The sequence below is a fragment of the Prionailurus viverrinus genome, chromosome D4, assembly GCF_022837055.1.
Source record: "Prionailurus viverrinus isolate Anna chromosome D4, UM_Priviv_1.0, whole genome shotgun sequence".
Lineage (NCBI taxonomy): Eukaryota > Metazoa > Chordata > Mammalia > Carnivora > Felidae > Prionailurus > Prionailurus viverrinus.
This window is the reverse complement of record NC_062573.1, coordinates 88,569,291-88,583,215: the sequence shown is the minus strand read 5'-3', so window position 1 is coordinate 88,583,215 and position 13,925 is coordinate 88,569,291. Positions and strand designations below refer to the sequence as shown.

At 52.3% G+C, this 13,925-nt stretch overlaps 2 protein-coding genes across 8 annotated transcripts in view; one reads left to right on the top strand and one right to left on the bottom strand.

Annotated features, from left to right (window-relative positions):
- Nucleotides 1-5,548, bottom strand: part of USP20 (ubiquitin specific peptidase 20) — a 44,166-nt gene extending 38,618 nt beyond the window's left edge. For 4 of the 7 annotated variants that reach the window (XM_047830669.1, XM_047830674.1, XM_047830675.1 and 1 more), the window contains exon 1: nt 5,447-5,548. The gene's annotated coding sequence lies outside the window, so the exon portion shown is untranslated. Of the gene's footprint in view, nt 1-5,323 lie in introns of all 7 variants that reach the window. The other 3 variants (XM_047830671.1, XM_047830670.1, XM_047830672.1) reach the window with 3 other exon arrangements.
- A 129-nt stretch (nt 5,549-5,677) lies between these two features.
- CD4H9orf78 (chromosome D4 C9orf78 homolog) lies at nt 5,678-13,432 on the top strand. Its single transcript, XM_047830680.1, has 9 exons — nt 5,678-5,841; nt 6,184-6,243; nt 7,393-7,444; nt 7,855-7,925; nt 8,725-8,802; nt 9,395-9,592; nt 10,602-10,738; nt 10,850-10,948; nt 13,071-13,432. Exons 1-9 carry the CDS (start codon nt 5,759-5,761, stop codon nt 13,160-13,162), a joined length of 870 nt encoding a protein of 289 aa, XP_047686636.1. The 5' UTR covers nt 5,678-5,758; the 3' UTR covers nt 13,163-13,432.
- Nucleotides 13,433-13,925: the final 493 nt, after the last annotated feature.

The window sequence follows — 13,925 nt, the reverse complement described above, 5'->3', positions numbered from 1 at the left end:
CTGAGCTGACACGGAGTGGGATGCTTAACTGACTGAGCCACCCAGACACCCCAACAACTTCCTTCCTAATGGCTAAATAATATCACACATACAACATCAGCTACACCTTACTTAGCCGCTTTCCTACTCTTGGACCCTTAGGGTATGTGTGTGTGTGTTGCCAATATAAATAAGGCAGCGCGAGAAGTATTTTGGAGTGTAAACCTTTGGCCACATCTTTGCCCAAGGAAAAAACGACTAGGTCAAAATGTATGTTTTGAAGGCTCTGGATATATATCGACAAACTTCCCTCTAGATCCACTCTACAAGTGTATCTGTCTGCCAGCACTGTATGAGCACACCCGACATAGAAGGCTTGAGGTTTACTAACATTTTTTTTCCCCCAAAGTTAATGGTTAAAAAAATCAGCTTGTGTCGGGGCGCCTGGGTGGCGCAGTCGGTTAAGCGTCCGACTTCAGCCAGGTCACGATCTCGCGGTCCGGGAGTTCACGATCTCGCGAGATCTCGCGTGATCTCGCGTGAGTTCGAGCCCCGCGTCGGGCTCTGGGCTGATGGCTCAGAGCCTGGAGCCTGTTTCCGATTCTGTGACTCCCTCTCTCTCTGCCCCTCCCCCGTTCATGCTCTGTCTCTCTCTGTCCCAAAAATAAATAAACGTTGAAAAAAAAAAAAAATTAAAAAAAAAAAATCAGCTTGTGTCAAGGGAAAGGCTGAGGGGGTAGAGCCAGGAGCTGTGGGCGTTTACTACTGCGCACACAGGAGCTGAACCTTCGGAAGTGCCCGGTCTGCAAGGGCTGCAGTTCGTTTATCTCAGTTCCCTAGGAGCTTGCACGTTGTTTTATCTCGGTACCCAACTGGCTTGGCTTGGGGCAACGGAAAACGTGCCGGGCGTGGGCCCTGCCCTCATGGGGTCCAGAGGCCCGTATCTCAACACCAGGGTACCCGCATGCAGCCTCCGGGAGGTGATCATTACTACGTCATCCACCCTTTCCTGGGCTCCCACCCTGTGTCCGCTGCACCATGCGTCAGCCGCGGAGTTGACTGTAATTACAGAAGGCAAGAGACACCAGCAGCCCGCCTTCAGCTCCTCGCTCGGCGCCTGCTAAGCTCTGTGTCGGTAGATAAGTCGGTCGCCCCTCAGTTTCCCCATCCGTGAGATGGGGACAAAGACAGCGAGGAGGGTGACGAAGGGAGTGCAGGGAGACAACGCACAGGGCCGATTGCACATAATGGCTTCCGATCACGGGTCTGTATTGGCCCGCACAGCAAGAACGCTCAGAAATGTTCTGTACCGTCATTTGGGTTACTGGCCGTTTTTCAGATCGGGGAACTGAGACAGGCGGGACTGCGAGTCACACGCCCAAGGGTACCCTCCATCAGCTCTTCAGCCAGGGCTCCGCTGCCCAGGACAGCACTGCCTCTGAGCAGTCGCTACGCCCGGTGCTTCGCCTATACTCTTCACGGAAGGACTGCTGTCTCTCGTCTGGGGGAGAATGGGGCCCCTGGCACAGGGAGCCATTTGCCCCAGACCCTACGGCGAGGACACAGCCAGGAAGGAGCCGGGTTGTATCTGCCTTCACAGCGCTCCCTGCTCTGGCTCCTGTGCAAGTAAATGGAGTGGGCACACAGCAGGCACTTGATAAAGACTGAAAGAGACCTGTGCGGCCGAGGGAGCTAGATCCCAGGAACAGGCCCTCCGGGAGCAGCCGGGCTGCTGGGAGTCAGCAAGGCACCTGCCACAGCCAGGGAGCCAGGGCACCTCCCCTTCCCGGCCAGCCAGGCCAGCCTCCTCTCCTGGGGCAGAAAAAGCAGGGGGAGGGAGGCCCTGGCAGGCCTGGCACAGGGCCCACCCAGCTCAGGCCCTGGCGAGGCTTCTGAGACTGTTCAGCCTGAAGGAGGGCAGGCACTTCCTCCGCCCCCCCCCCCCCCCCCCCGGGGCCTACAGCAAGAAGGGGGAAAGTGCCCCCTGCCCGGGGGCAGGCAGGCAAGCATCTCTGGGCCTGGCACCAGCTGCTCAGACCGGGCCTCGAGTGCCCATTACTCATCATTTTCCTGGCCGTTCTGGCTACGCCCTCCTCCCGGCTAGGAGCCGAGCTCTTTAGGATGGGAGGGGGGTCCTGCCAAGCCCCCGCCAACTTAGGGAGACACCCACCTGCCACACTAGCCATCCCACACCCCTGCCCACATCCCTCCACGCCCCTCTGACCCTCAGAACGTGTCCCCTTTCCCTCCCTCCTACCTCTAAGCAACTCCATTTTTCTTAAAACCCAAATACATCCCTTCTGTCAACCCAGTCTTAATTCCCTAAGAGCCCGCCATCCTCCTGACTCCCAAAGCAGAGCCCCTCAGCCTACTCCTGCCTTGAAAAGTCTTGCTTCCCCCGCACCTCTATTTCTCCTCATTGGCCTTTACCCACCTAGTGTCTGCCCGGAATGGCCCGGTGTAATGGAGCTGATATGAACAGACCTCACCGAATCCTTAACACCATCCTGGAAGCCAGGCAACAATGGGAGTTAAACCCATCTCCACCTACGTCACGAACAGAGGAGAGGCTGAGGCTCAGAGAGGTGCAGTAAGTGGCTGGAGGTCACACAGCTGCTGAGCTGCTGATCCAGGGTTTGAACCAAGGACTGCTGGCCCTGAAGTCAGTGCTCTCAACTGTCTGCTCCACAGTCTCCCCAAACAGCCCCGGCCAGCCTGGAGTGGGGGGTGATCTTTACCTCCTCCAGCCCAAACACCCACATTCCGAGGGCAGCTTCCTCTGGCCTCCTTCACAAGAGCCACCTCTGAGGCATGCTTCACACAGAGCATTTTTCTGCTCAGCTTAAACTTCTGAAGTTTAGGATAACACCTCTGAAGCCTAGCATTGCAATTTGTTCCAGGCTCTGGGAGAGTCAGTGAATTGGAAAGGGTATGGGTTCGGGGCCACCCCAGGCTGGCGGTTCTTGGGGGTGAGCAGGCTGGAAGCAGTAAGTGGCCCAGGTCTCTGAGAAGCCGTAACTCCTGGAGTAAGTAAGTAGAAGCAGAAACTCAGACTAAGACCCCTAAAACCCCAAAACAGGAGAGGGTCAGAGAGGGTCACACAGCCAATAGATGGCAGAATGGGAACTTCAGGGGGGGAGTCACGTGCTAAGTTGGCACAACTGGGGCCTGAACTGAGGGTCAAGACCTATACTTCAGTCCCCTGTTTTATAACGTTACCGAACAAATCACAAATAAGAATACACCAATTTAAATGTGCAACTCAATCCCCCCGCCCACTCGTGATTCCTTTGCCTCGCTCTGTTTCCCTAACCCTCATCACCTTCTAAGACACTTGACATACTTGTGTTATTAGAACCTGAAGTCCACCGGATCAGGGATCTTTGTCTCTTTTACACTCTGGCATACTTCAAGCACCTAGAACAGTGCCTGCTCCATATAGTAAACGCTCAGTAAATATCTGAGTAAGTAAATCAGCCCAGCAAACTTTTATCGAACACTTATTGCGGCCCAGCTGTGAACTGCAATCACTTTGCCGGGTCCCAAATCGACCTAGACACGAATGTTCCCTAAACCCTGTAGCAAGCCTGGTTCCAGAAAGGAGCTAGCAAACCAACCCCAATTTGAGCCAAATCCATCCATGCCCTTAAACAACCAAACTCTCAAACAAAACGAAAACATGACACATCTCCGAACTGAAGAGAGCCCAAATTTCCTGGAGGCTCCCTCTGAGAAGCAACTTCATCTCACCCCCCAAAAGGCCCAGCAAGACTTAGAGAGTCCGCAGCCCCTCGGCCCAGCCACCCAGATTCACAGCTGCCGCTTTTCTAGCATTACTTTGGCGAAACAGGTCTCAGATCTGTCATGGCCCAGCTGGTGAGTGGCACTGGGCCAACTCATTTGTACTGGACGCTCTTCCCCGGGATGTCAGAGGAGAAGAAGGGTCCAGAAATGTCCTTGGTCTTCTGGCCTTCTCTCTAGTGCTGTCCAGTACCTCCTAGTGGGAGGGTCGCTGCAGGGGTGGGGGTGGGCAAAATCAGAGCCACCTCTGAAAGTGTGACTATATGCAGACGTGCATATGCAGACGTGGACTCCCTGGGTTTCTGCAGCAATTCCCAAGGATCCTCCCCTTCAGTCAGCAGGGACAGGAGGGCCAGTGATTCCCAGGTGCCTCTGGGGTTGGCTGAACCAGACTGCAGAAGGCAAAGCTTGGAGATTTTCATATACAGCGTTTGACCAAAGCCAAAAAGCTGTTCCAAGAAGTCCTGGGTCCGTTTGTCTCAGTCCAGGGAAGAGAACAGCAATTATCAGGAAAGACTGTTCCAGAGAGCCGTAGGGCATTCCAGAAGGGCCGCCCTACTTCTGAATGGTCTTCCAGAAGAGGAAACCAGTCTCCATCAGCAACCCCCCCGGCCCCACCCCCCCACCCCCCCCAGCCAATGGGCTACAACAGGAGCTGCAGCAAACACTTAGGGAGCTTCTGTGCCAGGCACTCTGCCTAACCTGCAGCAGAGTGGGGCCTGCCACTGATCCCCGCTCCACTTTCCAGCTGTGCAACCTTAGGCACCTACTGCCTCTCTGAACCAAAGTCTTCTCATCTGCAAAATGAGAGAACGCCGTCTACTTCGTGGGATTGCTGTGGGAGTTCACTGAGATAACACTTCGGTGAGCCCCGAGCCTGCCACACGGTAGCGCTTAAAAAGGCGCAGTGCTTTCAAAGAAAAGGATGGGCCTATATGGAGAAAAGGGAAATTAAGAGGTCCCTAAAAGTCCTGTAAACCATTATTTAACACATTTAGTTATTTCCTAAGCGTTCGTTGATGCCTGTTTGTTTTGTTTTTCAAATAAACTTAACCCTCACAGCATCCTGGGGGGTGTAAACGGCGGAGGGCAGAGCAACAGTCCTAATGACAGAGGACGAAAACAAGGCCCCTTGAAGGTCCGGGGAGGCGGCCGGCAAGCACCCGAGGAGGGGCCGTCCGCCCTCAAACCCTCCGGAGTAGGTTCAAAACATCGGACGCGGGGATAAACTGGCTGGAGGCCATCATTAGCGGGGCAGTCGGCGCCAGGACTTTAATTCACCACTGCTAAGAAGTGGTCATCTTTTATCCCTAAAGGAAAAAACGCATGCCAGGGCCCAGACCCTGGGGAAATAAGTCAGCGCCCCGAGACGCCACGCTCGTGCTTTCAACGCTGGGTCAGGCCCCGCAGAAATAAAGGAGATGGCGGCCCCCGTTCCGGAGAAACAACGAGCCCCCAGGGCTCCAAGTGGGGCACCGGGGCCCCAAAGGACACCCCCTGAGCGCCGGCCGGAGGAGGGGAGAGGACGGCGGCGGCCGCTCACCTGGCAGCGGCGTTCTGCGCTCCTGGCAGGGCCAGACCCCAGCCCGCCCGGAGCCAGGCTGGGGTCGCCCCTGCTCGGAGAGGCCCGGTCCCCCGAAGCAGCCGGCGACAGCCCGGAACTCACCTGCCGTCGCAACCGCGCCGCCGCCGCCTGTCAGTCAAGCGCACCCACCGCTGCACCGCGCAGGGCCGTGGGGCCCGCTGGCTGCGTCCCGCCTCCTCCCCCTCAGCCGCCCAATCGGAAGAGGCGAACGCCACGAATGGGGGCGGGGCCAGGCGGGCGGTGCGGGCCGGGGGCGGGGCCAGAAGGGTTTGGGGCGGGGCAGGGCGGTGCCGGCGCTCTGCGCTCTGCGCTCTGACCTCACTGCTGCGCGCCGGAAGCAACCCGGGCCACGGCACAGGGGCGCGGCGGCCGGACCGCGGGGCCCGCAAGACCATGCCGGTCACCGGGAAGAGTTTCCGCCGGCGCCGGGCCGATTCGGAGTCGGAGGAAGATGAGCAGGACTCAGAGGAGGTTCGGTGCGTTTGGGGTGGGGCTTCCAAGGGGCCAGAAGAGACAGCGGTTTGTGATACTCATCACCGGCCAGGCTCCTCGTTGACTGTGAGCCGAGGTTGTTGTCCCTTTCTGCAGAACAAAAAACTGAGGCTCCTAGGGCTGAGGCCGCCGCCGCAAGGCCGCACAGTATCGAGAGATTCCCCCAGGATGCGCGGTGGGTCTGATTGCAGTGGGTCTAAGCGCAGGGTTGCCTTCTGGATCATTGTGCCTGCGGCTCAGCAGTTGGACAGGGATGCCGGTCGAAGTTGCCTTTTGAGTCTGAGTTCCGCGGAGGGTGTCTCAGACTGTGCGTTGCCTCTTTGCAGATTAAAACTGGAAGAGACCCGCGAGGTGCAGAACTTGAGGAAGAGGCCCAATGGGGTGAGGTGGGTATCGCAGGGGCTCCGCGGGAAGAGCAGGCGGAGATGACAGACACATGTCCCCGCCTGAGTCGCCACCACAACTGTCTCTTCAGACATAGCCCCTTCTCTTGACACACTGTACGCCTAACATTGCCCTGAAAGGAGTCCAGTGTTCTTTGCAGACGTTTACCCAGGAGATGGCCCAAGCTGTGTGGTCTTTAGGTTTGCTCCAGAGGTGCAAAAACAGGTTATCAATTCGGATTTTTATTGCACCTGATTGCGAAATGCACACGAATTGTTAAGTTTGGAAAAAAACTTTTGAAGTATAATCGAAAAAGTAAGCAGCACCTGTAATTCTCCCATCCACAGGTAACCAGCGTTAACATGTAATGTTCTGTCCAGTGTCTCTCTTTTTTGGAGATTGCAAGTACCCTTATTCCGTGCTGTTTTCAGCTCATCACGTTTCGGGCATTGACATTATGGATTATTTTTCCCCAAAACCTTTTTAGTGGCTGCATAGTATTCCACTGCGTGTATATGCCATAGTTTAACTAATCCCGGGGCGCCTGGGTGGCTCGGTCGGTTAAGCAACTTCGGCTCAGGTCATGATCTCTCGGTCCGTGGGTTCGAGCCCTGCGTCGGGCTCTGTGCTGACAGCTCAGAGCCTGGAGCCTATTTCAGATTCTGTGTCTCCCTCTCTTTGACCCTCCCCTGTTCATGCTCTGTCTCTCACTGTCTCAAAAATAAATAAAACGTTAAAAAAGAAATTAAAAAAAATTTAACTAATCCCTTACTTAGGGGTTGTAGGTCATTTGTAAATCTTCATCACCAAATATGGGTGCAATAGTATTTTTCTACGTTTGTCTTTAGCTTCCTTTTCCCGGAAGGCAAAATCTTAGAAATGAGATTTCCAAGCCCAGATAATGCCAAATGGCTTTGGAGGAAAGCCTACCACTTCACCCTACCCCCTGACCCAGCATCTAGAGTGCTTTATTTTTAAACTGTTTTATCCTTGTAGGCTTTGCCAGGTGGCTTTGGTGCCCACTCCTCAGATCTTGCCTTTGCTCTAATGTTGCATCCTACGGACTTTCTAGGTGTTCTGCCTCGTGTCTGAATTGTGCCATTTCTCGCTGTCTCTGTCTCTGTCTCACTCTTCCTTTTCTTTCTGCTCAGTGCTGTGGCCCTGCTGGTAGGAGAGAAGGTACAAGAAGAGACCACCCTCGTGGTGAGTTGTGGGGTCCTCCTTGGGAATGGAAAGCTGTGGCTGCTCTCCAGTAGGTGACTGCGTTTTCTTTTTAAAAAAGGGGGGGGAGGGGTGCCCGGGTGGCTCAGTTGGTTAAGTGTCCAGCGTCGGCTCAGGTCATGATCTCACGGTTCATGGGTTCAAGCCCCACGTCAGGCTCTGTGCTGACAGCTCAGAGCCTGGAGCCTGCTTCAGATTCTGAGTCTCCCTCTCTCTCTAATCCTCCCCCACTCACACTCTGTCTACGTCTCTCTCGAAAATAAATAAACATAAAGTTTTTTTTTTAAATAAACATTAAAAAAAATTTTTTTAATTAAAAGAAATTACAAAAAAAAAAAAGACCACTGCCAATTATACAGATGCGTCCTCACAGCTGTGTTTGCGTTCTGCAGGATGACCCCTTTCAGATGAAGACAGGCGGTATGGTGGACATGAAAAAACTGAAGGAAAGGGGCAAAGATAAGTAAGTGGCGGACTCACTGAGATACAAAGTAACCTATAGCCCCTGCCTGGGTCTGTGTGCCTCCAGAGAGCTGGGGCCCACAACAGCAGCTCTAGTGGGGCATTCTGAAGTATCCTTCATGCTTTGTAGTTTAAAAACAAATGAAAGCAATGGGGCGCCTGGGTGGCTCAGTAGGTGAAGCCTCTAAATTGCAGTTCGCGAGTTCGAGCCCCGCATCGGGCTCCGTACTGATGCCTCAGAGCCTGGAGCCTGGTTCAAGTTCTGTTTCTCTCTCCCTCTGCCCCTCCCTTGCTCACGCTTTGTCTCTCTGTCTCTCTCTCACTCTCAAAGATAAACAAACATTAAAAAATATATATTAAAAAAAATGAAAGCCAGAACTCTTTAAAAGAGTCCTTTAACTCTTCCGCTTAGAGTGCTGTGGGTACTCTCCTTCGGAAAAGGTGCATTGTGTAGTGTGTTTCAGACCCAAGTGGAAATGTTGTTTTTGTTTTTTAAGAAACACGTGCTCTGTCTCTCTCTCAAAAATAAATGGTAAACGTTAAAAAAAAAAAAAAAAAAAACACATAAGAACACATTTATAAAATAATACATTCAACTAGTGTAAAAGTATCTAGTCATTCCCCAGTGGAATCTCCAACATTTTGCTTGCTTATATTTCTTCTGTTTACATATCACGTGTGTTTTTTCCCACAACCACAAGCAGGATGGGCTTGGGTGTGTGGGTTTTACTGGTATAATATCAGACTTGGCCTCACCGACGTGTGACTCAAAGGTTCCGCTTCTTTGCCCCTCCCTCCAGGATCAGCGAGGAGGAAGACCTCCACCTGGGGACATCGTTCTCCGCGGAAACCAACCGAAGGGACGAGGATGCCGACATGTGGGTATCAGCCTGGCTGTGAGCGATGAGGCGCTGGATCCAGCCAGATACAGTCCCGAGATATCTAGTCACAGATGACATTTCTAGAATCATCCAAAGGCCAAGGCAGAGTTGGCCCCTGTCACTCCACCTCCCAGGCTCGTGAACTTTGAGGAAAAAAAAATCCTAAACGTGCTTTGAAATGATGGTTCTTGGGATTTTAGATGCCCCGACTAGTAATAGTTTTCCCCTAAATATTGTAGGAATAAAACACTGCACTTGTCCACCTTTTCACTGACGAGACTGTTAACCAAATGACCACCGTCGACCGTTGCATTCTGTTTTCAGCGAACCTTAACATCTATTAACAGCAATAGATGGGGAGGACACAATCTCACCACAGAGGTTGGTGCTTTAAAGTCAAAAAAAAGTTCTGCGTGGTGAAAAAAACTCGAATTAATTTTCACGTTTCTCATTTTTCCACGGACTGATGAACACTCCTGGGCCATCACTGCTCTGTGGGCCAGTGTTGGGTGTTGGGGACCACTCATTTTAAGGAGAGGTTTTGTGAGCTTCCCGCCTCTCCCTGAGGCCTGTGGGTTTCTCATTTCAGGATGAAGTACATTGAGACAGAGCTCAAGAAGAGGAAAGGGATCGTGGAACACGAGGAACAGAAAGTCAAGCCAAAGAATGCAGAGGACTGTCTTTACGAACTTCCGGAAAACATCCGTGTCTCCTCAGCCAAGAAGACCGAAGAGATGCTTTCCAACCAGATGCTAAGCGGCATCCCCGAGGTGGACCTAGGCATCGAGTACGTTTCAGACCCCGATCTAGCCTCTCTCCTGCCCGGGGCCCACGGAAGAGCGCTCTGCTTTCCGGCTAAGGGGACTGTTTCTTACCCGTCTCCTTGGAAACCCACAAATAACTCTGTTTTCTCGGGTAGGCGGAGATGCTTGTGCCCAGAGCGTCCGAAGGATAGGTCAGCGTTGCTAGGGAGATGCTAGAGAAGGTCTCCCGAAAGCAAAAGCACGGTGTTTTGTTTGTTGAGATATAATTAAGAAACACATAACGTCATGCTGGTTTCAGGTATACAACGTAAGGATTATTTGTATGCAAGCGTTTATTTTTACGTGGTCTTTGTTCACAGCTCTTGGGCTGTTCTGCTCAGGCCCTTGTAGTCCTCTGTTTTCTTCTAGCAGGAGCCATGTTAAAGGCTTACCCATCCCATGAGCCTCCTTTTCATTTTTGCAAAACACCTGCTCTAAAACAGGATTGTCATGGAAGAAATATGACAGTCAGAATCCTCTTTGGGCGTAAGAGAAAGTTGGGAGGCTTCTGGATCCTCGCCTCTTTTCTGGAACTGGCTTCGAGCCTTAGGTAGTTTTCTTTCCTTCTCTGGGGCTCAGTTTCCCCTTGATCAGAAGAGGACAGTAAGGGGCGCCTGGGTGGCTCAGTCGGTTAAGCATCCCAACTCTTGATTTTAGCTCAGGTCCTAATCCCAGGGTCGTAGGATCGAGCCCCATGTCGGACTCTGCTGACAGTGTGGAGCCCGCTTGGGAGTGTCTGTCTCTCTCCCCCTCCCCCACTCGCATGCACTCTCTCTCCCTCAAAATAAGCATTAAAAAAAGAAGAAGAAGACAATAGATAGATAATGCATCTTCGACAGCCGTGAGAACACACGAGCTGGGAAACTGCGGAGCCCTGTGCTCCAGAGGGTGATTTCCTCATGCACCGGTGCGTTTCCAGCCTGACTGGCAGTTCTGTCTGAGAACCAAAGGCGGGAGGACTGAATACATGGCGTGGCTCCCTTCTCCCCACAGCGCAAAAATAAAAAATATCATTTCCACGGAGGATGCCAAGGCCCGTCTGCTGGCAGAGCAGCAGAACAAGAAGAAAGACAGCGAGACGTCTTTCGTGCCCACCAACATGGCCGTGAATTACGTGCAGCACAACCGATGTAAGCTGCTCTGGGCAAGCAGCCCTGTCCCGTTGGCTTTACCCCCTCCCCCCCCCCCCCCCCAAGTTCCCGTATTTTGTCTGACGTGTCCCCTGGTCTCTTTGGATCCAGTTTATCACGAGGAGCTCAACGCCCCCATTCGGAGAAACAAAGAAGAGCCCAAAGCACGACCCTTGAGAGTGGGTGACACGGAGAAGCCAGAGCCTGAGCGTAAGTACCGCGGAGGCCCCAGAGCTGCCCGGAGCAGTCATCAAGCCCCTGGAGGCAGGGTGGACTCTGCAGGGGCGGGGCTTGGGCTCTGGGGCCAGGGCGTCTGGGTTCCACTCCACGTTCGTTTCCCTTCCCCTTGCCAAGCCTCGGTTTGCTCGTTTGTAAATGGGGATAGTAACAAAACCTACCGTTAGGGGTTGCTCTGACGATTCACTGGGCTATTAAATATCAAATATAACAGAAACTCAAAAACTTAGCATATTTCAGTAAGCAAAACTAAACTCAAAGTTACTCATAATTTCGCCAAAGGTGAGCGCCGTTAACATTTTTATGTGTCGCCTTCCAGACTTTAAAAAAATATTGACGTAGGGGGCCCTGGGTGGTTCCGTCGGTTAGGCATCCGTCTTCAGCCTAGGTCATGATCTCGCTGTTTGTGCGTTGCAGCCCCACGTCGGGCTCTGTGCTGACAGCTCAGGGCCTGGAGCCTGCTGCGGATTCTGTGCCTCTTTCTCTGTCTGCCCCTTCCCCACTCACACTCTCTCTGAAAAATAGAAATAAACGTAAAAACTATATCGATGCATACAGAACCATATGCCGTGCACGTACTTCGTAGGGCCTCCTGGTTTTTCACTCAGTAGTGGGCCCTGCACGGCTCTCTGGGACAGTAAATACGTGTTTTCCCTTTCAGTGGCCACCTCGTGTTCCGCGGTACGGAGCTACTCCGGTTCCCTCTAGTTGGACGCTTACGTGGTTTCTCATTTCCCCCCATTTAATCACCGTCGGGCTGACCCTTTTTGCCCACATCATGTCCTTCGGCTACATGCCAAGAAGTCGCCAACGCTCCTCTAGAAGTGGGGTGCGGATTTGTCCCTCCCCCTCCACTAGCAGCGTCCAGCTGTGCCCCTGTCCCTCCAAGGGTCTTCTTTTTCGTACCAATGGGGTGAGCCTAAGGAAATGCTAAATTTGCTGAGGCTTCTGAAAATCCAGGCTGTTTGCTTTTTCTTCCTTCCCTTTTTTTTTTTTTTTAATTATTTATTTTTGAGACAGAGACCGAGCATGAGCAGGGGAGGGGCAGAAAGAGAGGGAGACACAGACTCCGAAGCAGGCTCCAGGCTCCGAGCTGTCAGCACAGAGCCCGACGCGGGGCTCGAACTCACAGACGGTGAGATCATGACCTGAGCCGAAGTCAGGCGCTTCACTGACTGAGCCCCCCCAGGCACCCCCCCTTTTTTTTTTTTTTTTTTAAAGATTTTAAGTAATCTCTACACTCATCATGGGGCTTGAACTCACAACCAGATCAAGAGTCACTCACTCCACTGATGGAGCCAGCCAGGCGTCCCACTTTTTCTTCCTTCTTACTTGAGAAATTATTTTCTGTACCGTCTTGGGTGCATAGTCATTAATTCCCAAAGAGTTTTGTGTTATTCCCACATAGTAAGCAAGGACTTTGGAGTCACCAGACTTGGGTTCAACTCTCAGCCTACCTTCACTTTCCGAGTGACCTTGAGGAAGACCATCTAAGCTCTCTGAACGGTGATGGCAATATGTCCCCGTTTGAATTGCCGTGAGGGTTAAAAAAAAAGGCGTACCTAGGGGCGCCTGGGTGGCTCAGCTGGTTCAGCGTCCGACTTTGGCTCAGGTCATGATCTCGCGGTTCGTGGGTTCGAGCCCCGCGTCGGGCTCTGTACTGACAGCTCAGAGCCTGGAGCCTGCTTCAGATTCTGTGTGTCCCTCTCTCTCTGCCCCTCCCCCGCTCACGCTCTGTCTCTCTCTGTCTCAAAAATAAATAAACATTAAAAAAATAAATAAGCCGTATCTAAAAGTATTTAGCACCAGGCCTCGTACCTAATCAAACTCTCCCTGAAATAGAACACCTGTTGTCACCTGGTCCCATGCTGATGTCAGCATACCCCCCACGGTACCGTCATCTGACTCCACCCTGTGTTTATTTCACTCACTCAGTAACCAGTCTTTACTGAGGCCCTACTATGTTCCTATTCACCAGGGTAGGCCCTGGGGCTTCTGTGGGGAATGAGGCAGGCGTGGTCCTAGGCTAAGCAGAGCTAAAAACCTGTCAGTTGATTCCAGCACGGCCAACAGCTTCTGCTCTTTTCCTTCTCAGGGTCCCCTCCTAACCGCAAGCGTCCTGCTAACGAGAAGGCTACCGATGACTATCACTATGAGAAGTTCAAGAAGATGAACAGACGCTACTAAGGGTAGCAAAAGGGAGAAGTGCAGGATGGACGTAAACAGCACTGTCCCCTCCCTAACCCCTTGACAGACGGCTTCCCGGACAGAGGTGGACAGAAGTTTATTTGCTACCAGACAGTTCCCCAAACTGATCTCCACTGGTCCTGCCACTTAGCTGCTGGATTTTCTGGGCACTGCGTTTGTGACCTTTGAAACAAGACAATGTGGAGTTTTCCTGTTTGGGGGCAAACTTCATTCTTGTGTGAGCATTATAAAATCTTGTTCGTAAATCTATTGACTTTCTCTGAATATTTGCCCTGGGTCGGGAAGAAACAGCGGTGTTCGAAGCAAGAGAACACCCTTTCGCTTGTGCTATTATTACAATATATGCGCAATCGTGTCTTGTACTTTCAAATTCCTGGAGGTCAGGAACGCGCCCTTCACCGTGTGTAGTGGGTCCAGCTCACAGCAGAGAAGTCTAGAATGGGATCAAAGGGACACTGGTATTTTCTGACTTTTACAAAGTTACCGGTTTCTTTTCATTAAGAAAGAAAAAAAATTTCTATCACTTTCAGCACTTAATATTAAATATGGAATGAATCCAACCATACTATTCGTACTGTGTCTCCTTATAGCAACCCTAGGTAATGTGTCGAGAGCCTGCGGGTTGGGCAGCGCAAATGCAAAACTCAAGTTACTAAGAGAGAGACTGTCTCATTTAGTTTAAAGATGTAAGGGCGCCTGGGCGGCTCAGTCGGTCCGGCACCCGACTCTTGGTTTCGGCTCG